Genomic DNA, 27,824 nt, shown 5'->3' on the forward strand with positions numbered 1-27,824 from the left:
GGAGCAGCAGGGACCAGCTCACCCTCACTGAATTGAGCACAGGCACTGAGATAATTGGGACTTTTCTGAGGGAATCTTTTTGTAACCTGGTAGCACACATTCTGTACAAATGAAACCTTCTGAGGAAGAGCCACTTGGGATTTTGATGGGAGAGTTGCTAAGGAACAAGGCAGGTTTTGGTCGAAGGCACAGAGACAGCAGAGCCCCTTGTCAGGGCACTACCCTGGCCCAAGAGTAGCAAAGAACAACTCTTCCACCCCTTAATTCAGGCCAGGACATAAGTGTGAATTCCCCATGCCCACCTTCACTGCACCACCTCCACTCCCCAACCTCGAGGCCCTTCAACAATAGCTGGATCTTTATTTTGTTCCATTCTCCATCAAAACCTCTGAAAGCCTTCTTTCATCTTACTTTGAAGTAGATATTTTTAATGAAGTGTTTACCAGCCAAGTCTAATTGTGCAGCATAACTAGTGCAACTTGAAAAAGCACACAGAACTGCTCTAGAGATGGGAAATGACTACAAGCCAAAAGTTGCAAGAGAGAGCAAATGAAAAACTTCTTTTTAAAAAAGCTCCTGATGTCAGTGAATCTGTCATTCCTCCTACTTTATAAAGCATGTCCTTGTTCATCATAAAATTTCTTTGCATTTACCAGCCCAAAACAGCTTTGCTTTCTATTCAAACAGCCAAAGACCTGTCTGGGCTGCAGTTACCAACGGGTGTCATAATGACACAAAAATGTAATGTAACAGTTGTAACAAAAGCAAATCTAAGGAATGGCAGGGTTTTAATATTTCAATAAGGTTAAAGCAGGAGTGTTAAATTATTTAGGTTCAGGAATAAGATAAAAGCACTAGAGCAATATCACATCCACACTCATATATCTTTACACGTGTAGAGGTGATATCTGTGTGATAAATTGCAGGAGTGTGAGGTAAATTAATTTACTATGCACTTTGATCACAATACCCTCTCCTGGCCTACTAATCCATTTCCCAGCAGACTTGCTCTAACATCCCAAATCACAGAACACTTCCATTGCTGCCATTAAGAACAATGTTTCATAGTCTACCTCTTTTTTTCTCCTCACAGGTGGGGAAGTTTCCCTCCTTGAAATTTAAGAAATATAAATTAAGCTACGGAAAAGAATACAGATGAAATCTTTATATCCTCCACTCTTTCATATTGTGTAACTATATAAGAGACCTATAAGGAGAAAACATCTTCATATACTGACAGCTGGGCAAGACGCTGTCATAGCATGATTCTCATAGAGGGGGAAAACCAATAAAATCTAGATATTTAACTTTTCAACTACAATGATTTAATATTGCCAGTAAAGAAATAATGTATATCTGTATATGGAAAAGCACTAAAAGTTAAACCTAATTTACAAATGTGCTCACAATTTGACATTTTAGGGCTATAGACTATTACATGAAAAAACGTAATTAACATACCTATCACTGCCAGAAGTGTGATGGAACCAAAATTTTTGGCAAGTAAAGAAAGCCTGCTACTTCCTTAAATCCCCAGTCACAGCTACCAGGAGCAGGGAATCACTGGAGCAATCTTTCCCTGCCAGGCTCTGAGCATCACACACAGGTGAGGTGCTGCCAGGCTGGAGGCTCCCAAGCAAGCAGATTTACCCCTCTGCCCATCAGGTGGGCAAACAGCTGTAAACCCAAAGGATGATCTATCACAAAGCTGAACAAACCATAAACCCAGGTATTATTCACTGGAAGGTCACCAAGTGGATTGATGTCACGGATTTGCAGCTTCTGAATCTTGCCACACATACAGAAGGGTGTAGTGCCTGAAACCCCCATGGAAGAAATCCATATGAACGTGGGGAATGCAAAACAAGAAGTGAGCTGGACTACAGTAAAGCTATGGATGCAAAGCTGGGTTGTGGACATACAAGCACTACCTTCCCCCAGTTTGCCATGGCTTTGTTTACAGCATGAGTTGCACTTACCCAAATATTGAATATTGACAGAAAGAGTCATGGCAGACTTAATAACACTTTGAGCATTCTCTACACTTGAGTCAATAGATATGCTTTAGAATTTGCTACAGGAATCATTACATTCAAAATGTAATAAGAAAAATATTTCTAGAGAAGAACAAAGACAGGGTAATTGATACTGGTTTCAGGTTTCATACATTTATCCTTTACGATTTTAAGTACTTCATTTAGAAAATCTATCCTTGTGAGCACTGAGGTCTGCCCAGCTGTGGCCACCAGAACACAAAATGTAAAATAAAAGCATTAGAAGAGTTTCTTCTTTGTTGGGGCTGGGGTAGACAGATAACAAAACAAATAATGAAAAATCAGGTAACTTGAGTGAGTGATTTTACCTAAAGAATGGCAGAAGCCCTGAGCCTGCAGTGGCACCTTTTCAGCCCCCACGTCAGCTGGGGCTTTGCCTTTGCCTTGTGGAGGCAGGAGACCCGGACAATGCCTGCCCCACTGGGGCCGCAGCTCAGCAGCACCACGTCCAGCCTGTCAGAGCTGCTCCCCGAGGACAGACAACGCCAGATTGCCCTGGGGGCATAGGGAAGGGGAACATGGAAAATCAGTGTGTGCTGAGCTCCTGCAGTGCTGGGGCATTGCTGCTGCTGCCCAGCCAGGGCAGCTCTGCCACACCTTGTCCCTGCAGCTGCAGAGAGAAATCTTCACTGCTGCTAGGGCAGCTGCAGAAATTCTCTCAGGGAGTAGGGGGGAAATCTGAAGAATGCAGCAGCATCCATTTCCCGTGGCCAATGCAGCACAGGGATTTTCTGCTGTCCCTCACAATTCTATTCCCACTGCTTTGGTCTGTGACAAGCCATGGTCCCAGGGGAAACATCTCATTCCAGACTGGCACTGGGACAATGAGGAAAGATGCTCTCAGCAATAGCAGGACTGAAAACATTTCAGTCTTCATCAGGACCAGCAGGAATGCAGCCAGACCCCAATCCCTTGTGAATATTTGAATAACTGATGGCAAGACCTGGTCAGCCAAAGGGAAACTTTTAGCACTGAGTTACCCATGAGAGGGCCTAGGACCTTGGTGCTGTGAACATCCCACTACAGACTATACTGAGAAGACAGGAAATTAGGGAGGAGCAAAGGACAATTATGTGAAGAAAGCAAGGGTAGAATCCAGCTCTGCACACTAAAAATGGGTCTCTGCACTACAAGATGAGGTAATGTACAGAAGCTAGCAGTGAATATTCCTGCACCACAGAGAACAAAAAGGTTAGACGAGCCTGGCCATGTGCATATCCACACCTTTTCACTTTGGGAGATGATACACTGCCCCCTTCCGCTATCCTCCTCAAGAAGTAATAAGGGAAATACACAAAATAACAGCAGCCATAAATAAGGAGTCTTTGCAGCAGAACAGAATTAAGCCTCCTTTTCTTACAGCATCTTTCCCAAGCTTCCCATTTACAAATGGAGAAGATACTTCAGACAAAGGAGGGTGTCTAAAATATGGAGGATTTTGTGGTTTTGGTGTTTAAATAAATAAGAAGAGAGGTAGGCAGAGTGTTATATAATCCAGAATAAAACTTCTCAATTTTATGTTAAAAAAGGAAGAAATTAGCACCCTTGCCTCCAGGTTTAGTGTCCTGAAAATGTTTAGCAGCTTTTTTATAGAATAGCATCATTATTGTGGAGATGTAATACACAGGATGCTTCTCAAAATTATATCACAAAGTACTTGTGCATTCACAGTATCCAGTAACTGCCTCCATAATTTATGGGCACCATCCTATGCAAATCATGGGAAAGAAAATGACAGATCTCAGGGGCTGTTTGTGGTTTAATCTCACTTTGTCATGATTCAAAAAAGAACAATGTGAAAATACAAGGAAAGTAATCCATAATGGTAAAAAAAGATTCTTGGACGTTCTTCGTTGTTTTCTAAGAAACATAAATAATCAGCTATTTGTCAGCTATGAAATGAATTTACATTTTCTATTTCACATGAAGGGCCATCAAAATCCTAAGTGTTTTACACCCTATTCTATTTCTGCTGGCTGAAAGATGGGACTGTAAGATTTGACAGCAAGAGATCATCCACTGAGCTGGGAAGCAACATGAAAAGATATCACAAAACTGGGCTGGGACTTCAACAGGCATCACAAGGCTTTGGAAAGAGGTTTGTGCTTTGGGCTGCTGAAAATAAAAATGCCAAACCCCTGGTGTGGTGGGGTGACCCTGGCTGAATGCCAGGTGCCCACCAAAGCTCTTCCATCCCTGCTCTTCTCAGCTAGACAGGGGAGGCAAAATGACAGGCAGGGCAGGGAGAGGCCACTCAGCAGTTAGTCAGAGGCAAAAAGACTTCACTTGGGGAAATCAGTTTAATTTATTACCAAACCAGAGCAGAATCACAGCAAATAAAAACAAGTCGCAAAAGCACCTTCCCTCCCACCCCTCCCTTCTTCCCAGGCTCAGTTTCAGTCCCAAATTCCCTCCCTCCTTCCCAAACCACCATATTACTGTTGATGCCAGCTTCTCTGGTGGGCTTGACCTTGGCCAGTGGATCCATCCTGGAGCCTCTGGCACTGGCTCTGTCAGACATGGGAAGCTTCTGGCAGCTTCTCACACAAGCCACTCCTGCAGCCCCCCTCCTGCCACCAAACCTGGCCAAACCCAATACATCAGATCTCAACTTCTCTTTCAAATTTACCAAAATTTGGATCCTTCTGGAAGTGTTATGTTCCTACCAGAAGCTTGGGAGGGTTTTTGTTTGTTTTTTTTTTTTCACAAGTCTATATATTTCACTAAAGGTCTCCTGGCACGTAACCCCCAACTCATTTACTGTGAGTCCTACTACTTTAAAACAAATATGTCCACATAGGAATACCACCACAATCATCTCCACCCTCCCTGGAATGAAAAAGGCACAATTAGATACAGTTTTCCTAACTGCTGGATTCAGTGGCTGCTATTAGATCACACAGAGCTCCACTGCTGAGAGAAGATGCTGCTTTCTCCGGAGGAGGAGAACAGTGGTGATGTGCAAGGCAGAGCTGAGTTTACATAAAAATGGCAAAAGCAGATGTTATCACTGAGATAAAGAAACACATTTCTAATACTACGACTTTGTTAAAGCACCACCACCACCACCAACAGAAAACAAAAACAAAAACCTAAAAGCATCTCTCAAAGTAATATTTCAGTCTGAGTTTCTTCAAGGACAGCAGAATAACTGCTGCAGATGTGTATTAAAGGAGGAGTATTGGTGTCTGACATGCATAACTGTCACACTGACAAGTGAAATGTGCTCATTAAATTAGCAGAGGTCTTGAGATAACTGAAGTCAGCAAAACACAACAGCACTGCAGACAAACAGAGGTTTGTCAAAGCTTTGCCTTCCCTCCCTCTGGGCTTCTGCTTCTTCCTGAATGGATGAGCAGAGGCCACGGGCAGGGCTCTGCTGAGGCTGGTGCAGCCTTGGACTCCCCCAAAACTCAAGAGAGAAGCTGCAGGTCAAGCCTTGAGTTCAAATACAGCAGAAAGTCTTCATCTCTCACACTGCTCTGAGAGTTAGGGGGAAGGGATTCAGCTTTCTTCCAAAAGAAAATGTTCTGACAAAGTGTTCCCTGTCCAGAGGGTAAACTTTGGAACAATCTGCTTTTGTAATATGCGTCCTTTGTTTGTTAAAACCTCCTTTTCATATATATTAAGTTCTGAATGACCAGCAACTGCCCCCACCAGCTCAGAGCAGAGCCATGTACTCAGCTTCAGTGGCAGAGATTTTAGACCTGTCTTGGCCATCTCCTCCCTTTTTGGCAGGCTTAGGGGCTGTTTCAAAACCCATGCAGCCTTCCATAGAACACTACCTTTACCCATGGAGACTGAGAGCAATGGACTGGGGTTTTTTGCTGTCTCATAAAAAGTGAGAGAGAAAAATCCTGATGTCTCATTTCTGCTCTTTTATTTATTCAAAATGTAAAACTAAAGAGCTACTGGAAGGCACTCTCCCTTCCAGCCCTATCTTAACACCACAGCTCTACTTTAGGGAGAGAGATGAAAAGTCAGCCCCTAGAGCAGAACACGACTTCTGATTAGAGATACTCTGAATTAAATCTATTTAAGGAAAGAAACAGTACCATCCCTAGTCTTTTTTATTTATCTGGCCTTTTCCTCGCTCTTCTTTCAGTGCCTAGAAATTTGTCAAATTGTTTCAGGTTTTGTTTTCTATTTTTTCTTTTTCACTTAGGCAGAAAAACAACTGAGTGGTTCTAAACTAATTTCAAAATGTAAATATTGCACCAAACCAACACTTGATATCTTGCTTTGGCTGACATATAAAAAAAAAAAAAATCAATTATTTACACTGCTTTAGTCACATAACAAAAGCAATGCTGCTTTTCAAAATGTACACTGTTAACCTGTATTCCCTCAAACTAAAAAATAAACAATTGTCACAATAGAAAAGAAAATTTGCTACAATTACTCAAGCACATGAAAGCTTATCACCACAAGAGATTCAATGAGCATTTTTTACATTAATTCATCAGCAGAGATGGAATCAACTCTTAGTCTGATACTCAAGACCTAATGAGAGCCTCCAGATACTTTCTGCAAGCCAGGCAGAAGGCATCAGCTGGTGCTCAGTCACCTTTTCATTGCATGAGAGGAAAAGGATCCCTTGCCAGGACTCCCCAGTCCAAACAGGTGACCCCAATCTGAAGTGGGACACTCAATTCATTCTATGACAGCAAAAACCACCGATAAACATCTGTAGAACCTCTGAGCTTTTGTGTTGCCAAAACAGAGACAAACCATGGAGGAGAACTTTCTCCAGCTTGGAGGTTTTCTAGGTTCCGACAAGTGAGAAGCAAAACTTCTGCAGTCAAGCTCAACAGCCAGAGCCCAAAAACGGCCATCAGTGGGGAGGGACATGCAGGTACTTAACAGCACCTTATCCCTACCAAGTGTGTGTGGCCACACCTTTGGCTGGGCCAAACAAGATGACATTCACAGGTTGTTTTCCATTCAGGACCCCCAGAGCACAGCCCTCTTTCGGACAGATCTTCTAGGGCTTTTCCCAGAGCAATCCATGTTTTTAGAATCAATCAAGAGATCAAGGGTTGGTTTTTTTCCAATTAGAGCAAATGAAATAGTCTGATTTTTTTTCTTTTCCTTTTATAAGACAACATTTATCTGGACACAAGTTTCCACATTACTGTAGCTGGCCTGCAAGTGTATTGAATAACAGTGGACTGGTGATATTTGCAAGTCAGACACATATCAAAAAATACACTGAGTTATGCAGAATCCATTTTGCACTGCCTGGGAAAGGCTGGAAGCATGGCACTAAACTCAGGTGGGAAGTGTAGGTTTCAAGTGAGAAACGTGGTTAAAGAGGAAGCCTTTCTGTCCTAAGGCAAGCCCAATCTTCTCACCTCCTTAAGGAAGCAGTTAAGTAAAAAGTGGGAAGCTCCACATTTGAAGCAAAGCTGGCACTGCCTGTCCGCAGTTCAGCCGAGAGCCTGGACATTCCCTGGACAGGGAATCATTCCCTGACACGGCACAACGTGTTTGTCAATTGAGCACCAGCAACATGAGGGCTCTTCACACCTCTCAGCTGGGGCAGTCTGAGCAATTACAGCTTAACCACCATGGAAGTTTAAGCCAGCGTGAAGTTGGCTTACAGCAAAGCACTCAATTCCATGAAAAGAGGGGGCTGAGAGGCTCCCTGATCCATCACCTGGCTCAGAGCAGCACTTGCATGTCTAGCCATGCCAAGGACAGAGCACTAGGGAGGGGATCCTGCTCTGGGTACCAGTTGCAGGACAGTGTCTGGCAGCCACCAGAGGAGGCTGTGAGGAGCAGAATAACAAAACCTCACTTGTTTCCATCCCAGCTACCAGAAATGTGCTCCTGGGGGACAGCTGTTTCCTCTGATGGCCTGTTCCACTGCTGGATGCTGCACAGGCTGGCCCTGGGCTGGTCGTAAAGAGAAAGGACTAAACAGGCAGTGGTTGGTTGAGTCCCTGTAAAACTATGCTGCCTTTATAGCAAATGTTCTGAGACCCATAAAGTGCTATCAAAATATGGAATAATCCCTCCTGAAAAAGGCATATTTGAGTTTTATTCCTATCTTTGGCTCCTATGTGAAATCTGGACATTAAAGCACTTGGAAAGCAGACAGGACACAGCTCAGAGTAAGATATCTGAAACTTTAGATACTAATTCATATAATGCATTACACAGAGAAAATTATTTTATTATAGTTACATTTAAAAGCAAGTTTACATTCTACACTCTGCATGAATTTCCCCTACAGATTTTGATTCATATATTCTGTCAGGACTAAGGGATAATCTCTTCCCACCTGTTAAAGAGCACAGATGTAGGGAGCAGCATACTAAAGACACACAATCCTTATCAGAAGGACTATATAAATGTATAGTATAAATGTGATTCTGCTTTGTAGCTGTTTCCATCTCTAGACACTATAGATTACCCCTTTTCCTTTGATAGGCTAAATAAACAATAAAGGAACGTAAGAAATAATTCATTTCACCTAAGAACAGGGTTTAGGGGGGACTTGCATAACCTGAACCTCAGAGGATTGACTGGTACAAAGAACTGCTCGATACCACGCTGCTTGTAGGAAGTACAGCACCAATCAAAACACATGTGGGGTGTGTAGACACCAGAAACCACTACGAAATCTTCCCCATTGGAAGATTCTGATCAACAGAAATCATTTTTCCTATGGGTAGAAGAGGTTATGATTTATATTTTTCCCAGTTTTTCTTAGAAAACACTTAATCTATGGTACCAATAGCAGGAAGTAGCAAATTCTAGCATTTCAAGTTTTTTGATCAAATAGCTTCATTTTGATGCTTTCTAAATAGAACTGTCTGTTTATTAAGATATTGCTGGTGTTCAAATTGGGATGAAATCAAATGAAATTTTGTAGCTCAAACAAGACATCAAGGTGCATTGACTATGAGGAGGAAGTTCAGAAAGCCTTTTCCAAAAGTGAGAGCCATAAGAGCTTACATAAAGGAGGATTTAGAGAAAATAAAGGAAACTGGTTTAGAGGGAGAGGGAAAATAGAGATTGAAACAGGATAAAAACACACAGAGAACAACAGGTAATCTGTTTACTTTGTGGACTAAATGACAGCCTCTGTGTCTGGTGATCTCCCAGTGGTGGTTTTGGAGGGTTAGAAAGACAATGTGCCCTGGATGCTCATGCCCACAGCCAGCTCCCAGTGGGGCATCTCAAAATTCCCCTTCCTACAACTGTGTTTCAGCTCTTCCTCCCACCATCCTTGGAGTGGGGAACTCCAGTGCTCACATTTACCTTTCAGGACTCAAAAGAGACCAACCAGGCTCATAACAGAACTGGAGTAACCATGACAAGCATGAGATAAATATCTAATAACCACTGCCAACTTATTCGATTCAGTGTGTTATCAACAGTGGGAATCAGCATTGAACAATTACACAATTCTGCCCTCAGGGAAAGAAGGAAATGCAAAATACTTCCAAATAAGTCATTGAGGAGGATACATTCAACCTCAACAGAATTCACTGTGTCCTGCCTGGCAGCTCTCCTGACTCCCATTGTGCTGTGGCAAATGGGGATACACAGCACTGGAGGACCATTAATGTTTTTTTCTCTGCTTTTGCCCACATGTGAGCCCCATCCTCCGCCTCTGCTGGGGATACAGATGGGTTTTAATGGATAGAGGGAGGGTCCTTATGGGTCTGTAGTCCTGGGAAAGCCAGCAGCTGCCAGGGACACTTCCCCACTTCACAGGCTTCACTGTGAATTTCCCCAAAGTCTTAAGACTTCAGTAGAGGACAAATGTCAAGGGAAAGGATGGAAGCATTGCCTTGCTCTTAGGCACTGAATAATCTCATTTAGGGACAGCTACCAGTGCTGCTTTGGCCTTGTTAATTTTGCCTTCCTAAGTCAGTGTTCAGACACTCACAGCTTTTGTCTACTGCTGTTATCAAGGCATTTGCATGCACTAATCCATGACAAATGGTTTCATTTGATGCACATCTGATTTCCTTGCCTGCCAACTAGAAAGAGATAATAGAAATACCAAGAGAAACTAAATTAGAACTAAAGGAGTCATCTATTTGTTGGAGAAATTCAAAACAAGGTTAGGATAAACACCACCCAGGCAGCTGACTTGATGGAGAAAGCATTGAGATTTCAGCTGAGGAAAGACAGTTTCTAATTACCTGGAGGGAAAAAAATTGCTGCATTTTAAAGCCTCACAAAAAGATATTACTACAGAAATAATTATACTACAGATGTGGGAGCTGGCTTAGACAGTCATTGCCTGTCAGATCCTGCCCCAGCACACTGAAAACAATTACAAACCCAAAAACCTCTGTTAGCTTCAACTCATCCCTTTGGGTTTTTTTGTTTAACACAGTAGTGACTTCTGGCTGACTGACCACCCAGATTGGAAAGCACTCCATGCAAGTAACCAAAAAGAGGAACTCAATGAGTCAATGAAAGTCACAGTAAATAGTGTTAGTTTAGCTGCGACAGCTTATGATTTAGGCAAGATTTTTCCCCAGATCTCTGCTGTTTAATAAAAGGTGTATCCTTGTATTAAAAAGGGCAACTTCTGGAAACACCAGACCTCCTTTCATTCCAATGTTGCACTAAACCAAAACAAGAGCTGGTACTGGCCAGAAGGACACACAAGACCCTCCTCATGTTCACATTGGTATTGAATTTGAACTCTCTGAGGTCTTGAAAAAGGCAGCCAGTGGCAGATCTGAATTTATGCTTCCAGACAGGATTTATGCCTCTATCAGGATGATGGCTTGTTTTGGGTAACTGCTGATATCTATGCAGACAATTTTTTCCCCAAAGAGGAATATCAAGGCAGAAATAAAGAAGGCACGAGGATATGTAAATAATTTTTAAAGTTTCAACTTAGAAAATTGATTCCTAAGAACAGCCCAAACTCCCAAATAATAAGTCCTCAGAATTTCCTACTCAGTTTCAATTTTGTCTTTAAAACATGAGATAGGCTGGTGTTCAGAAGTTTCTGAACTGTAAAATTAGCCAATTTTTAAACACATGATAGAAAACATAGGAATTACTACACCATAAAAAAACAATAATTGGAGGTTTTATGAATATAATTACAGGAAGAACCTATCTAGTCATATTTCAGTGTGTTTTACCACACCTTCCCTATCCTCAGCACCTTTAGCCAGTCCAGAAATGAAGCAAAGTTCTTCCCTGAAATGTGTTTTTCAAAAGGCAGTGTTCTGAACATTACCTTACTCATGGTTTCAGTGTTATTTGACCTAATTTCTGCCTGGTTTAGGTTTTATTTAAATTCAGAATGGCTCAGAATGTGAACACTTACTTCTTAATGTGTTTGTATAGGCAAATATAAGAACTACAGGTACTTTTAAACTCCTGAACGTGTTCAAAGTCACCACTGTGTTATTGTGATTCCTGGACAGCACGTAGGAAAGAAGTGCTAACCAATAAGTTCCCTTCATTTCTGCATGTTCTTTTAAGAAACAAACATATAAATCAATGAAACCAATTTTCCAAATAAAATGTCCTTGCTTGCTCTCAACCACTTAATTAAACACCATTAACTCTAGTTTGTTTTGGCAACCAATTAATGTCATGATCAAATATAAATAGACTCTGCAAGAAAAGATTAAAATTAATAAATCCTGAACACCACAGTACAATTGCACTGAAGCCTTGCTTGCCAGAGATATTTAGCAGCAGTTTTGGAGAGCATTAATGAGGACAGTAAAAATAAAGGTTTATCAGAGTGTGCAGTTTAGATCCTGAGGCTCTTGCCTGCACCCAGGCTGATCTGCAGAGCCTTTGGTTGCTGACATTATTCACAACACAGAAAAATCACAGTCCCAGGTTTCCCACTTTCCAACAAACTGATATGTACATTCACAGGAGTCTTCTAATCCAGTTCTCCGCAGATATAACTTTCACTTGGTCACAATTTAATTGAAAGTGTATTTTGCTTGCTGTGTTTTAGTAGGTTCACAATGAAGGCTCTTGATTGAGATTTGTCAACTACAGAAAACTAAATTAATCCAGTAGGAGCTTTGGATCATGCATGAGGATGGATTAAAAGCATTCTTTAATTTAAACCAACAGCTCTCCTGATAATCAAGAGACAAGGATCACTGTTTAAGCTGGTTTTTAGTGGCCTATTCATTTAGTAAGAGTTAAGGTACACCATATACAAATAAAACTTAACTGCTTATGGAAGAAATTTTTGTGCCCAATTCCAAAAATCTCCCAGCACTTGTGGCTGGGTGGGAGCTGCTCATGGAGAGCAGGTTATTCACTGAGTTACTCATAACTCAAGAGACACTGCACCACAACGAGGGCACCCATCCCAGACAACAGATTATTTATGTACTGCACTTCACTTGGTGGTTCTCAAGGAATCACTTTGGCATCATCCAAAAACTAGTAAAATCCTCCATTCCTGCCATCAATTCAGTTCCCAAGTCAAGCTGTTTTCTCAAACTAAGGATTACACTGGAATACTAGGACACAGTTATTGATTATCACAATGGCAACAGTGATCCTGCACCCTGCTGCCACTGAAGTGACCCTTCAAGAAGGGCAGGAGTGGTTTTTTTACCTACTGTGAAGGAAAAGGGGAAAACTGCTATTCCAAAAGAAATACAGAAGGCAAGAGAGAGATGTCAAAAACCAATCTAAATAGAGCGTAGAAATATGAGTCACAGAAACATTGGGCTTTGTAACTTCATTCAGCTTAATTTACACCCCCGATTCCCCATTGTGCATCACTGGCTGAGTCTCATAAATTTAGACTCCAACTGTGCTGAAGTCCTCGTGGTCCCTACCCAGGGCATGATGAACAGAAAGCTCCAACATCACTCCCATGCAAAAGAATAAGTTCAGCTGGAGAAAACTCTTCTGTATAGGGCATCTGAAAGCAGCAAAAAATATTGAGTTCCACCAGGAAAAAAATCTTGCTTGCAGCAAAGGTTGGTTTCATAGAGTGGAAAGGAAAACATTCAGAGGGAAATACAAAGATTACAGACAGTACAGGATAAAATAATATCAAACTTATGGGAGAAAACACATCAATCTTATGAAGCAATGCACTTGAATATTACCTTTTAAAATATAAATGAGCTTTGGACTAAAGCAGGCTAATCATTAAAGGCATGTTTCTGATGTTATCAGCAGAAATACTTCAGTGCAGAGCAATGCAGTTTGCCTTTGGGCTTTATATTTGTAGGCGCCAAATTTTCCTTGGGACTTAACCACCACAGTATGAATTCTCACAGTCTTTAATGCCGTGACAGCAAGATACAAATAGTGCTGTGCACTGAAAGGTCCCTGCATGACTCACCAGGGCCCCAAGGCCGCACTTGGAGAGGGAGGCTCAGCGCACGGTGTGGGAGCAGAAGATGCTGCCGGGGCCAGCACAGCAAGAGGTGCTTTTTGGTCCCTCCTTCCCCAGGGCAGCTCCTGCCGTGCCAAGAGGGATTTGCTCTGCACCTACCCGAGTGTCTGCCTGCAGAGAGGCCTGAGGGAGAGCTGAAGTGGCTCAGGATGGGGACGGGAGCATGGCCAGGGGGAAGGACAGAGCAGGGGGACTAAACCAGAACACAGCCAGTGCCAGTGCAAAGCACACCCAGGAGGCATCATCCCATTGCTCTCTCTGAGCACTCCACCATTGCTCTTTTGCACAAGGTGTGCAGTGAGGGTGACCACAGGAGTGCATTCACAGGGAATGCAGCCACGCTTTCCAGCGGCTCCTGGGGAGCCTCACTGGGCGCCGTGGGCTGCTCAGGGCCCCACTGCACACCTTGGCCAAGCTGCTCTTCATTGTCCTTCGAGCTGCAACACCTGCTCGCCCTCAGGTTGCTCCATCTCCCTGGATCAGAAGTAACAAGGCATCACATTCAGCAGTGTGACTGGTGACAGCTTTCCTCTATCTGCACCAAGCTGTGAGGATCCCAGCTGCCCTTCTTCTGCCACCAACCAGCCAGTGAGGACCAGCTGATGCCTGGCAATGCCAACCTATCCTTTCCCCCATACTTCCCTGTGTCTCAGGCAACAGCTTACAGACCCCCAAAACGCCCATGGCTAGCCCTATCTGCAAGCACACCCTGGAACCATGATGGGTTTTTTTCAGATGTTTGATGTTTCAGAAAAAAAACCAAAACAATCCAAAAATCAAAATCACAGAGTGCAATACTTCTGATCAAGTCTGCTGCTGTAAACAAGCACATCACACAAGCACAGCAGGCAGTTCGTTGCCATCATGCTGCTAGAAACCCTACCTCATCCTTAAGTGTTGATTTTGTCACATCAGTTCTCTTCCTAAACAAAATACATGTCCATGTACATCCAAATGTATTTTGTGTGTGACCAGGAGGTACTTACAACCTGGATTTCTTCACTTAGCAGTTGGTAATTTCCCATTTTCAAGAGCAGCCTGTGAAGGCCAGGTGTGTATAACAAAGGTATCACAAGGGAGATCTTTCCAGTGAGTGACTGGAACAGCTCGTTATGAGCAGGATTTTCGGATTGTGAACAAACTAGGGCACTGTGGTGCTTTCTGTGCATTTTCTGGTGTAAATGAAAACTGAATCAGACCTTAGAACTTAAAAATTTGCTCATTTTAACTAACACAGCAAGGAACATTAGTTGTCACCTTTCATGGCCATGGCTGGCTGTATTCCTGCCTAGCAATTTGAACATCGTATACTGAAGGCAACAGTTTGCATTCCCACCATGTGATTAATGAAACACAGTTCTTGCTAATCATAGAAACTTTTATATATTAGCTACCTAATGCCACACTTGCTTCTGTCAACACCAAGAGCAAAAATCCTGTTGAATTCACCTTCCAAATCTCAACAGTTGTACAAAGTAGAGACACATTTTATTTACACTTTCCTGAGGAATTAGATTCAAAACCCTGTATGTTTTGAACTGAATAGCCACATATATGGGACATATGAAAATAGTAGACCTTCTGAAATGTGAAAATATGCGGTTTACCCCAAGGCTACAAAAAATCAGTGGGCAGGCCAAGATCAGAACTAAGACATTTTTTTGCTCACAGCTACAAACTCCAGTTTCTGCAAAACGCTGTCTACTGAGAAACATGCTCAGAGCATCCTTAGGTTGATGTTCCTTGTTAGTTGGTGCAGAATTGCTTTGAGACTGATTTTTCCATCTCATAATATGAAGTACAGAGAATTACTTCTTGAGAAGATTTTTAATAAGCACATCATTAACTACTGTCACAATAAAAGGTACTTCATGTTTTAGCATCGTAAAATTCCAGCCTTGATTCAGTCCATGATTTCTTCCTCTGAACAGGCCTATTTTTAATTAGTATATTTGCAAATGTCAGCAGTGCTACAGTGGGTACATTTTTCAGCTTGTGTCTACCTTACATCTTTACACCGCACACAACACTAACTTGATGTGCACCTAATTCATTTGCACAAACTTACAGGTGAATCCTGTGTCCTCCAAGTAACACATGGCCAGTGTTGTCATCTATGATCAGCTGACAGATTCAATACCTTGTTATGGAACAAAGTCAAAATTTTGCAAAGAATTGCATGATTGAAAGGGTGATGGATGCCTTTTTTTTTTTTTTTAACTTGAATCCTGTACTTGGCTAATATCTTGTTGTGTCACCAAATGCCAGCATCTATTTCCTACTGCTGGGAGGGTCAATCCTGTCAATCAGATGATCAATGAACTATCACAGGCACTCAGATAACTCTGCAAATCACATGTCCACTCTAACCCCTCAGGCCAATTCCACAGCCCTACAACTGCGTGTGTCTTAGAGACTAGAATAACCAGTGTGGGATTCTTTTCATTACCACTGTTTCTTCTTAAATCACACAGAAATGACAAGCTTGCAAAGATGGAGATTTGTTTCCACATAAAGTTATTTCCTGTGAATGCTTTCACACATCCTTTGCCTAACATGATTTTCATGAAAATGAAATATAGTCATAAAAAGCCCTGCAGAAAGCCATGAGTACTGCCTAAGGGGAATTACACTGCAATGGGGTTCTGCAGGTTTACTCCAAGGTCTCCTCCTGATCTATCCAAGTCAAAAGGAACCGGCACCAATACCCAAGGGCACTAAAGAGCAGCACTCAAACTTCTCACCGTGTTAATGAGACAAGAAAGAAATAATGAACAGGCACAAATAATTCAGCATCATTCATCTTATAAGCAAGCAGTATTTACTATGGCCTTACTACCTGTGCACACCTGCCAACATTTCACAGAAAATAAAGCTACAGTCAATCACAAATACTGTCATGTAGAGCAGTTTATCATGTTTGTTTCCAGGTTCATACCTTCTGCTAAGTCATCTAACTGAATAAAGAAGTACTGAATTATAAAAATGAAAAATTATACTGCACTGAAAAGAGGCTTTAAGTTTTTGTGATTGCACAGTGTGTACAAATCTATTTCAGCCCATTTAGATACTAGCCTAAGAAAGTTTAGGGGGGGAAGAAAAAGATCAAGCTCAGAAATCTCTGATGATAAACTAACCTTCTTATATATTGCCCTTGATTTCCAGGGTTTCAAAACTGGATTAACTGCAGTAGTCCAGATGGATATATTCACTGTGCTAATCCACTGTATTCAGTTCAAGTTTATTATGCTAAATACACTCCAAGAGGATTTTATCTTTTACCTGCACCTTCCTGTGCTCAGTGACACTCTTCTATTCATCAAGCATGAGAATCACAAAATGGGGTGGAACCTGCCTTTTTAATTATCTTGTAACCAAAGTGGCCCCATGATGGAGCTGAACTGCTCAAATTCTCTTATTTTAGAGCACCTCATTATCTGTGGAAGATCACAAACTGAAAGAAAAGGTATGCTGAGCATGCTATTGATTACAGCTATATTTGTCATGATTCAGTAAGTTAAAATATCATATACCAAATATTAAATTACTGAAATTATGCCTTGGCTCATCTGCACCCATTTGTTATTCACTTTTATTTGGCTGAACATTTTAATCTTACTTACAGAGTTTCTAACTAAAAGTAAACTATGCATTCCTAATAATATAAATATGAAAAATAGAGTGTGCTCAGGGACTGCGGTTGAATACATTAAAATCACTCAGTTTGCTAGTTAACATATTTCCATCCCTTTTATGTACAACCTTTCACACTCAGTTGACAGACTGCAAATTCATGGCCTTATGAAAAAAACCACTGTCTTGATTTTCTGTTGTGACAGCAGAAATTGTCCAAAATATCTAACAGTTTCCCAAAAGGACACTCACTGGCTGGTACTTCCCAGGTGCAGCACAATCTGAATTCGAGGTGAACATCATGTCAAATTCCACTCATCTGTCATGTAGTGGATTATTTCTTGAGAGACTGAAATTGGCTGCCTGGGATCAGAACACCATCAATCTTATTCACATAGGGTGCAGAGAAGCTGCCTGAGCCAGGCTCGCAGGAGGGAAAGCTTGGCTGCTTCTAAGTAGGTGATGAGGCAGCTGTAAAACCTTCACTCTATCTGTAGCACATCTCTGAGTGAAAGATTTTGTCATTTTTCACATTTCCCCAACATTTGGTATGCATTCAGTGTCTTGCTGTTCTTGCTTCATAAAAAAGGTGATTTTTCAAGCTTAGGCAAATGTTGCAGAGCTCTGGATCTGCCCAGCTCTCATTTTTTCTCATAATGTCACTTGTTTCAACTGAATCCATAAAATGATATTACATTTTCCTTTTACATATCTGTTTAGCTGGGCTGGTTTTTCCCATTTCCTTCACTAGGGACACACTCAAATAACCAGCAGCATTACTGATGATTGCATTGTAATAAATCTCTGCAAGTCCCAAATAAGTCCCTCACCCGTCAAACTTCAAGCACTCCCAAACTTCCAGTGCCAGGTGGTAAAGGTAACACCCTTGGTCAACCTGATGCTCTAACATGGGCACTGAGACCCGGCCTAGCAAGGATTTTGGTTTATTCCTCTATACCATGTATGTTTTATTACAAGAAACCAAGACAATACCCACATCTGTGACTTCTGGGCAAGAAATGTACTTGGGAAAACTTTGAGTTTTGAAGTTGCTAAAGACCTGTGTTCAAGACCATCTGTCAATGAAGGGATGTAATTTGACCAAAAAATATTAAAATATTAATTGCCACATTGTAAAATGACTCATCTCTGTGAGTTAACATTTTCCATCTTTCATTACTACAACTCTCAAAGCCTCTCCCACCTTTTCTTTGGATTCAAATTCATTAAGTGACATTCTTGGCCCAACCAATTTTAACCATATGAAAATATTCTGCTAGGATATGTCAACACCTCAATTTTTAGCATAGCACATTCTTCAAAGTACAATTAGAAGTTGAAGAAGTTGTGTGATCCATTTCTATTAATAAAAACACAATGAAAACCCACGGCTGTGCTGTCCCTGCAGATCCAGCAGTCCAAGGGAGCTGTGTTCTCCACTGCTAACCTGTGGGACTGACTCTGCCTTTACAGGCATTGCACTCTATTCATTCTATTCCCAGCCCCAAATTCTCCTCTGGGCCGCACTTTTGCAGCCCCATCAATTTTCAGAGGTAAACTTGAGAACCTCAGAATAAGTGTGTCTCCCTTATTCCAAGGCAAACACCTGACCTCCAGCACACGCGGGTGACTGAGGGAGATTTGGTGCTGGTGGTTTAAGGAACAAACCTGAACCCAGTTTGGGTCAGATAAGTACAAAGTTCTCCAAACCTGTGCTGTCACAGTGTCCAAGTTCTACAGCTATTCCAGAACTTCACCAAATGGGGAGAAGGGGAGAGAGAAACAAGGACACAGAAACTGAACCATTACCCAAAACGGGATTCTTCTGTTGGGAAATTGTTAGAAAATGACATTAAAGGATGACTATTCCCATATTGGATTGGCAAAGCACAACACACATTAGACTCACCAAAAAACAGATGCTGTGCAATACAAAGGCAAGCAACTCATAAAACTTAAATGAAAAAAGAATTTTGATTAGTCAATCATTTATCAAGACAGACACGAGCACAGGCAGAGAGCCTGCTAGCCCAGAGCTGAGCTCAGTCCTACCTGGTCTGTGCAGGTGATGCTGCTGGAAAGTGTGATGGAGGGACCCCTGACAGAGCAGCATTGCACAGGCACTTATCCACAAATACAGGACCCAGGACATTGCAGAGACCACTGCCATTCTCTAAACAAAATATTAGACAGACATTATTATCCAATGTCTTACAGCACACAGAACAGTCAGCTTCCATTACAACAGTATTTTTAATATTTTTCATTTTCACTCCTTTTGCTAAATGTCTTTTGATTATTATTCGTCCCTGCAGGATATAATTGTTGTACAACAAAGGTCATGCCCAAAAAGGACAGCTGAGGTAAAGAGACATCAACATGGGAGCCTGGATAACTTTAATAATTCAGTGGTAAAAATCAAACTGTAATAATCTGAGGACTAAAAAAACCGCAATATAAATAGAAGCTGGAAAATTTTCTCGTACTGATCCATAGCTGAATCTACAGGGGAGTTAAAAATATAAATTAAATTTAAAGAAAAATCACAGCACCAGCTGAAAAAAACTAACATGATGTCCAGGCAGTATCAGAGCTGCTTTAAACACAATGTAAAAAGGCACAAAACATCCTCAGATATCCAAGACACATTGCCAAAATACTTCATCCCCAAAACTAAAAAGGCTATTACTGACCCAGAGGGTAACAGTACATTGTTTGGTTTTTTGCTTTTGCAAGCATTAATTATTAATCATGCTTCTGTCTACCAAAGTAATTGTTTCTCAGAATTATGTTCTAATCCCCAGATGAAATCAGCTTCCTTTTGTTCGACCTGTGCATGTACAAGGACTGGAGTATGGCCAGGCTGAATTTCAGATGTGTTCTGTAGAAGATCTGATGTTTTTACAAAGCAGATTGTGTCAAAATTTAAAAAAAATATTCCCTTTGCAAAGGGAAAAACTATTTCTTTGTCTGCTGGTGCACTTGGCCATCCAGTGTAGACAACTGTGTTTTTTCATACTTGTGTTCATGGCTGTACTAACTGGCTAAATTTCCCTCTGACTTGTTAACTTCAGCAGCTCTTTCTCAGTGCCTGCAAGGATCAGGAGTTTTGCAAGGCTCAGCTACGCTACACATCGTCCAGTTCCCTTAACAGCACCTTCTGCTGCATTTCAGATGGCCAAATTAATCAAACTTCAGGCACTCTCCTCACTCAGCCAATGATGGGATGCTGCTCGCTATCTAATAATCCAATCAGCTGAACATCATTTTCACAGAGCAAGAAAGACTTTGAAAGATTAAATCTCTCACATGGAAAAAATCATGTCCTTACAAAAAAAATTTAAAAAGTCTGTATGTGATACCAGGGGATTTCTACAGTAGGAAGATGAACAATATTAAAATAGTGGAATGCAATGCTAATAAAATATATGCATATAAACCTATTTTCCCCCTGATTTTAAAGCAGCACAGTCTTTGGGAAGCTTTTTAAGTCTAATTAGTTGAAATGAACCACATAAACTTACAAGTAAAATTAATAGAGAATACCAAAACATTATTTTGATCAGCATGAGGCTCTTCCTTTCTCTGTACTGAGTTCTTAATGCACTGCGTGGTGTATAATTAATTTCATTTCCAACTGTTTGCTTTGCAGTATACAATGCACTTTTTCTCCTCTCTTTTTAGACTCATTTATCTCTTGGAAAATAGATTCAAACCCCTCAGATCAGGGAGCTCCCAGGAGGCTTCCTGTGTCTTCAGGAATTAACACCTTCTTGTCATAATTGGCGCTCCCGTGCTTTTTATACCACAAGGCAAAGGGAAAGGTGAGCCTCACGTAGGGGAATTTCAGCTACTCAGGTTATTTAAACGGAACTTTAAAAATCCCAGTCAAAGAGCGAAGCAAAGCCAAACTTCCACAACCTGCTAAATGCTCCTGTGTCTTTCCTCCGGCATCATGTTCTCAGCACATGGACAGCAGACTTACTTTATGCCCTCAGCCTTTATTATTAGTTTTTGGGCTTCTTTTAAATATAAAATCCTCTCTCAAACTGCACTATTTCAAACTACCTTTGCTCAAACACAGCATTTCTAACAAACATTTCTTCATGCACTTGTTTGTCAGCAAACTGTCACATACACAGTTTTACCCAGAGATCATCTTAGCATTAGTATAGAAACACAGCAGTGAATATTTTCCACTTATTGTCTGAGTTCCAGATCTGCTCTCTGAATCTTAAATCCTGAGGAAGCTCCTTACCTGAGTAATCCAACCAAGAGCAGAGCGCTCTAGTAGTGTTCATCGGAAAGATCTAATACTTTTTTAAATCCATCTGTATCACAATAAGGGATTTCTTTTATAGCTTCCCAATAATCTTCTTTATCAGGATTAGAAGTAGGGAAAAAAAAATTTTTTTTTTCGTTACAAATCCTGTTTCCAGAGTAAAGAAGACATCTGAGCTCTCAGACTGCCGTCAGAAAAGTGGCCAAGGTTTGAGGGGTGGAAACCTTCTCATTTTCACCTTTAAATCATTCCCGAGTATCCCCTTCTGCTTGACGAGCCCTTTGAAGCGATCTTGAGATGATCTGCGGCTTCCAGGCCACTTCAGGGCGAGGAGCAGCTCGCGTGTGCGGGCAGCGCAGCCCCGGCTCCGCACGGGCGGCGAGGAAGGCGGCGGTTCGAGCGCTGCTCTCGGATGCTGGAGGTGCCGGAGCCTATTTCAACACATCCCTGCTCGGGAGAGTATCACATGTGCCTTAAAGCGACACAGCCCTCGCTCACCAGCCCCAGCCCGGCGCTCGCCAGCGACTGGAGCTGCATTTAAATAGCGGCAGCAGAGCCTGCACCGCGCAGGGGAGCGGCCGCTCCGGCTGCGAGAGGCAGGTAGGGATGGGCAGGAGGGGAGGCAGGTAGGGATGGGCAGGAGGGGAGCAGCGCCGGGGGAGGCGAGGGGCTGGGCAGCCAAGGAGAGATCTGGGGACTCGCTAGTTCTGCCAGCAGAGCCTTTATTCCCCGGCGTTGTTCTGGCGCTTATTCACGAGAGGAAAGCGAGACTTAAGGGAGTCTCTTCCCTTGCACAGAGAGCATCACATGCCTGCGAACAGGGAAGAGTGGTGCAGGGAAAGTGTAACAAGACACACGGGAGAGCAGGAGACTCCTACACGCTCCCAGGGGCTTTCCAACACCTTGCCACAACTCTGAGTGGAATCTTTCCTTCCAACTCCATTTCTAAGGCATCTCTGCGAACAATGGGGAAAGAGCTCTGATTTACTCCCAAATGCTGAAGCTCAGCTATGCCAGATTATTTATTACAGTTATTTATTCTCCATGTTTTAAGTAGCCATTTACAGGAATGGAGTGGTTTCCTCTCCCTCTTGTACCATATGTAATTATTTTTTTTAAAGAGCCATTGTATGGACTTAGTACATACCATTCACTTGGTATTACAGCTCTTATGTCTGCCTACAAAAGAAAAAGGGCTTGGAGACAAAACAGAAACTTCCATTTTAAGAGCTCAGGATGTGTGCTATAACACAACGTGGGATTATTTTTTTTTCCCCTGGATAACCTGTGGTAGAAGAGTGTGCCACCTTCACTGCTCACCAGCATGAGACACCAAACAATCATCAATAATAACAGCACTAAGTAGCCTTACACTCAAGTACCTCCATCTCAGCACCTGAGGACATCTACCTCAGTAGAGACTCTCACCAAGAGGTGCAATGAGTTTACTTGACAGATCACAGGGTCCTTTGGAGCTGCTGTGTTTTATTGGGCAATACATACCAAGAACTTCACCCTGCAGACCAACAGGAATGTTATACTGGTCTCTGCCGCAACACTCAGAGCAGGTCTTTACTGCAGCATTGAAATAGTGAAGCAATTGGTGGTAGATGTGTGTGACAAGGTGACACAGGAGAGCACTGGCACACGGACCATACCCACAGCACAGGGCACCACAGCAGGGGGCTCCCATCAGGTCCCTGAGCAGAGCTGGGGACAAGAGAGTGGCTCAGGACAAGCCTCATGGTGACCAGAAATGCTTTCAAGAGGTCAACATTTTCTTTTCAGGTGCTTTGTTTGAAAACACATAGTAGAAGTATGGTTGGGGATATCATGGTATGTTTAATGAAGATTTTCTTGTTCTCCTGAAGAATTTCCTTAGACACTGAAAGATGGCAAAGAACTGAGGTATTTATTACTTTCTGGCCTCAGAAGGTTCTAGAAAGCTCAAAAAAAGCAGCTGAGAGGCTACCAAGTACCATGAAGTACTGCTGAAAAAGAGAGACACCTTGTAGCTACCAGGGATCAGGCACAGCCCAGAGCTGGGCTCAGCAAGCGGAGGCTGCTGGGGTTTGCTGCCAGAGCCACAGGGAGGCTCAAGATCTTCCCTCTTTCCATAGGAATACAAGGAGATTTCTGCAGCGCCTGTGAGGGGCAGATGATGGGAATTTGTTATAAAATAAACACCTGTTTAAGATACATCCCTTCTAGGGCTTTGTGGGAAAGATACAAGTGAAAGGGTATGGAGTGGGGAGGTGTGAAGCAAAATGAAGGAGAAGGGTCTCAAGAAGCAAATATAACGTTCTAAAAAACTCAGAGGTCTTGTGGACAGCAGGAAGAATCAGGCAAATTGTGACCACACACCTTGGCAGAGTAGGAAGAGATAGATTTATGCAAGATCCAGATTTATGTAAGGTACAGCAGAACTGTCACTCTGCCAAGCAGTGCTAACTCCCAGCTCCACGAGGCTAATGCCACCATAACCCCTGACAGATGCTGCTATTGCTCAGGACAAGCTCTGCAGAAACAGGGGACATGTTGCTTCTGCAGGGTAGGGGGGAGATCAGAGGGACAGAGAGAGTATTAAACAGGCTGTGCTTGCAGCCTCTCCCCTGCCCTGGCTCCCAGCATCAGACAGGAACACAGGAGTCCTTGGCAAGTCTTACAGAAGCATCCTCACATCTGCTTTGATGTCTTTGCTGCCAATTTTAACTTTCAGTGGACTAACAAGACAAACATTTTCCTCTTGCCCTCTTTGCTAAGCACAGTGCCATATTCACCTGATGCTTTAGGGCTTTACTTCAGCCTCCTCACTTGGCTCTGACAGGGAGGGGATGATGCTATACAAGCACCCCTGGGCCCATACTGAATGCGGGGCTACTGACACTGACACACTGGAAAGAGAAAATAGGAAGGAAAAAAAGACACAAGTGAGCAGTCTGCACATTTCAAAATGCTTTCCTGTGAAAATGGAAGGCTGAAAACAATTTGTCTCTAGACAGAAGGGAGATGGGACTAAAGGTTGTGTCCTGTGGAACAGCAGCTCCTGGCAGCACTGGGGCAGGATGTATCCAAGCCCTGCAGAGGGCAGAACACCCCTTGGGTTATGTGGTCTGCATCTGACTGCTGGGAGGTGAAGTGTCAGGAGAAGGTCCTTCCACCTCCACTCTGACACCTGATGGGACACAGAGGAGAGAACAGAGACCAGCACCTGAGCTATCCCAGTCAGAGAGCATGGAAACTGCCTATCCACAGCTCTGACTGGAAGATTCCACGGGGTTGCTGGCACAGCTGCCACGAGCAGACCATTACACTGGGTGATATTTCCACGGTGAAGGCAGGTTGCAAGGCGTAAGCAGGAATGCGACTTTGAGAGTTTGCCCCACACCCAGGGCTGCATGCACAAGGAGAACAGCCTTTCCCTTCTGCTTCCACCATTCATCTAGAGATGCCAAGTGAATGACAAAAATAGGCAAATAAAAATAAATGCTCTTCCCTGCCTGAACCTCTATTTATCACAATTTTCTGGGCACACAGAAAAGGACAGCATATGCAACTCAGGCAGGCTCACGCAGACGGCAGATTGGTGCTTGCACCCAAATAGGGGCCTCTGGCCTCTGCTTTCTGCATTCTGCCTCCTCTGCCTCTCTCTCCTCCTCCCCCACACTTGCCTTTTCCCCATGCAGAGATTTAACACGACACATCCCAGGCGTGTATTTCACAGGGTCTGGAGAAGGCTCACCACCTTGGAAATGCAAAGCTCCTCAGTTCTAGTGTTCCTGGGACAATGAAGCTTTGCTTTTCACAGATTGTGTTCTCCACCCCTCCCAGCTGCTTCCACCCACCCTACAAAGCTCCTTCCCATATCCCAGACTCCACCTTGGCTGCTGCCTGGGCAACAAGCACTGCACACTGCAGCTCCTCCCTACCTAAGTGTTCCTGCCCAGGTGAGCCAAGTGTAGTCTTACAGCAAGTTTTACCTCAATTCCACCAAGAGCCAGATTTCTGACACTCATCCTAGGTTCACAACATTTGTGGAAGCTTTTTTAAAAAAGCTGTCAGAGCAGATTGGCCCCCTCACCTCCCCACAGAGCTTTTTCTCCATTGGGAACCATCCCACATGGAAAACCAGCAGCTGAGCATGTAAAGATTGAGCTGCCTACGTGTGATTGCCTGAACAGCAATGCCATGAGGCCCAGGGTAAAACCAGCCAAGAAATCCTCCTCCAAGGCCCTGAGCCTCCCTGTGTTTCTTGCTCTTGCTTGTTTTCCCTACGGGAACAGGAAGCACAAGGAATAAAGCACAATTCCTTTGGTACAGGGAGAGCACAAGTTTTATGGGCTCCCTGGACACCAGCTGTGGACACAGCTTGGCCCAGACAAACACAAACTACATTCAATGCAAGAGTGCAGCAGTGTTGGATACTCAGCATGCACATCCCCTTGCTCAGCCAGGTACTCCATTTCCCATTTAGAAATTTTGATATACTCCCAGGAAAACCTTCCTTTCCCTGAAACTTCCCTTTCTCAGTCCTCACCACTTTTCTCCCTCTCTTGCAGGATATCTGATCCAGCCTCAATGACCAAACTGCATCTATTTCCTTTCTTGTCCTTCCTATGTCTTCTATGACAGCATTAAATCCTCCTGTCTGTATTGTCAGGGTTTCTTCTCCTATAGCTTGTTCCAGTGACAAGAGAAGATGCAGTGTTTTTCCTAAGGCAAACAAGAACAGCTTAGCTAGAAAGATACTACATTTTTCATGAAGGAAAAAGCCACCAAGGATATATTTGGTGATTTGTCTGGCTGTGACCACAGCCTCCACTGACCAACACAAAGACCACAGACACCATGAAAGAGCAGAGCTGAACAACACGTGCAGGGAAGCCACATCCCATGGGATCCCAGGAGCTGGTTCAGACAGTTATTGTCCCACTTCAAGAACAGGATGTTGGGAAATTTGCTGTTTCCAGCACAGGTGCAGACATATGGATATGGAGGATCAGCCAAGGCAGCAGCACAACACACTCAGAGGAGATGCTCCACCTGCTGCACTTGGCACCCAGAGCTGGTGGCTCCTTTCCACCCTCTTATCTCATGGCACATCACTGCACTGCCTCTCTCCCTCTGCTGCCTCAGCCACACCAAAACTTGCTTGGCAGAAGCAGCAGTTTTGTCAACCATCCCCAAGTATCCAGGGAAGATTCAATCAGGAAGATGGCATAACCATTGGGAAAAATAAACCAACCAAAGAACACCCAACCAAACAAAAAACCACAATAACACAATAAGTAGCTTGTACTAAAAAGAAGAATTTAGCTTGTACTAAAAGAAGAATTAAATAAAAAGTCTAAATATTGACAAAAGCAGGGAGAAGTGAGAACAGATCATAAAAGGAAGGATTTTCACAATTACTCTTACCAGCCTACCTTAAACATGTGGCTACTCCTTGTTAGAGGGACGTCTGGTCTTCACAATTACTGTGTTTGGGAGGCAATGATTCTGCTTTTTACAGTTTTCCAATGCCTAAGACGGGAGAGAAAGAAAAAAGAACACATCTATATTTGTCAGGGAAGTTTATATCACAAAAGTTTGTGTCCCAGTTATTTTTAAAGTATGTAGGACAACGCACACAAAAAGCCTCAACCCTTATCTAGAACTTGCCATTAGCTGACAAGATCAGCACTTGCTAAGGATTAACAAGATGAATTATCCATGCAGTACATTATCATCATGCAAAAAAGGATTTCAATAGCACTCAATACATTTAAAATATAACCAGCAAATAATGATTGTGCTCAGGAAGTCATGGCAGGTAAACATAACTGTCATAAAATGGTGTGAGTTGTCCATTTAGTTTCAGTTCAGAGATACCAAAAAGCAAAGAAATCTAAGTTAAAACAGTCTATGAACTGATAGCAGTTCATGGCTTCTTGTGATGCTATTATCCTTTATCTGTACGTTAGCTGGAGAGATCATCCTGATCTGAAAATCCAGAATCTTCTCATGGATTCCCAACTTCTTCCCAGCACAAACTCAGAGCCTCCACCTGATTCTTAAGAGCTGGGTTGAACCCATTACATAAAATGCTACTGAAATATCCCCAGTTTTAAAAAAAACTATTACTTTTGTCAGGCTGCAGCTGCTTTTCCAGACCAGCTAAAACCACATTACATGCAAGATCCACCTACTGTGGACAAATCATGGGTCAGAGGCTGCATGAACTGAAAATTAGTGTACCTATAGCCAGAGGGGACATTTGGCATTTGATGTATCATTTTCATTATGTTAAATATCAGTCCTCAAGCACAGGTTTAGCATCTACTTTTGCTGCTGAAAAGTCAACTTTTACATGAAGATTCAGGTATTTTTAATATTAACAACATAAATAAAATAAAACCAAGAGAAGCAAAGGCATTCAGAAACTTTGGGAAGCAAATTCCCTATGGTGAGCTCAGATATGGTCACTGGGTTAAATTCA

At 42.6% G+C, this 27,824-nt stretch overlaps 1 protein-coding gene across 1 annotated transcript in view; it reads right to left on the reverse strand.

The window, feature by feature from the left end:
* The window catches only part of TAFA1 (TAFA chemokine like family member 1), a 224,539-nt gene extending 202,392 nt beyond the window's left edge, over window positions 1–22,147 (reverse strand). Inside the window, exons 1-2 of the mRNA XM_048315906.1 lie at window positions 21,323–22,147; window positions 19,117–19,237 (exon numbers count right to left, since the gene is read on the reverse strand). Coding sequence (XP_048171863.1) covers window positions 19,117–19,234 — 118 coding nt within the window. The 5' untranslated portion in view covers window positions 19,235–19,237; window positions 21,323–22,147. The remainder of the gene's footprint in view (window positions 1–19,116; window positions 19,238–21,322) is intronic.
* Between the last annotated feature and the right edge of the window lie 5,677 nt (window positions 22,148–27,824).

Source organism: Corvus hawaiiensis, chromosome 11 (assembly GCF_020740725.1).
Source record: "Corvus hawaiiensis isolate bCorHaw1 chromosome 11, bCorHaw1.pri.cur, whole genome shotgun sequence".
Taxonomy (NCBI): domain Eukaryota; kingdom Metazoa; phylum Chordata; class Aves; order Passeriformes; family Corvidae; genus Corvus; species Corvus hawaiiensis.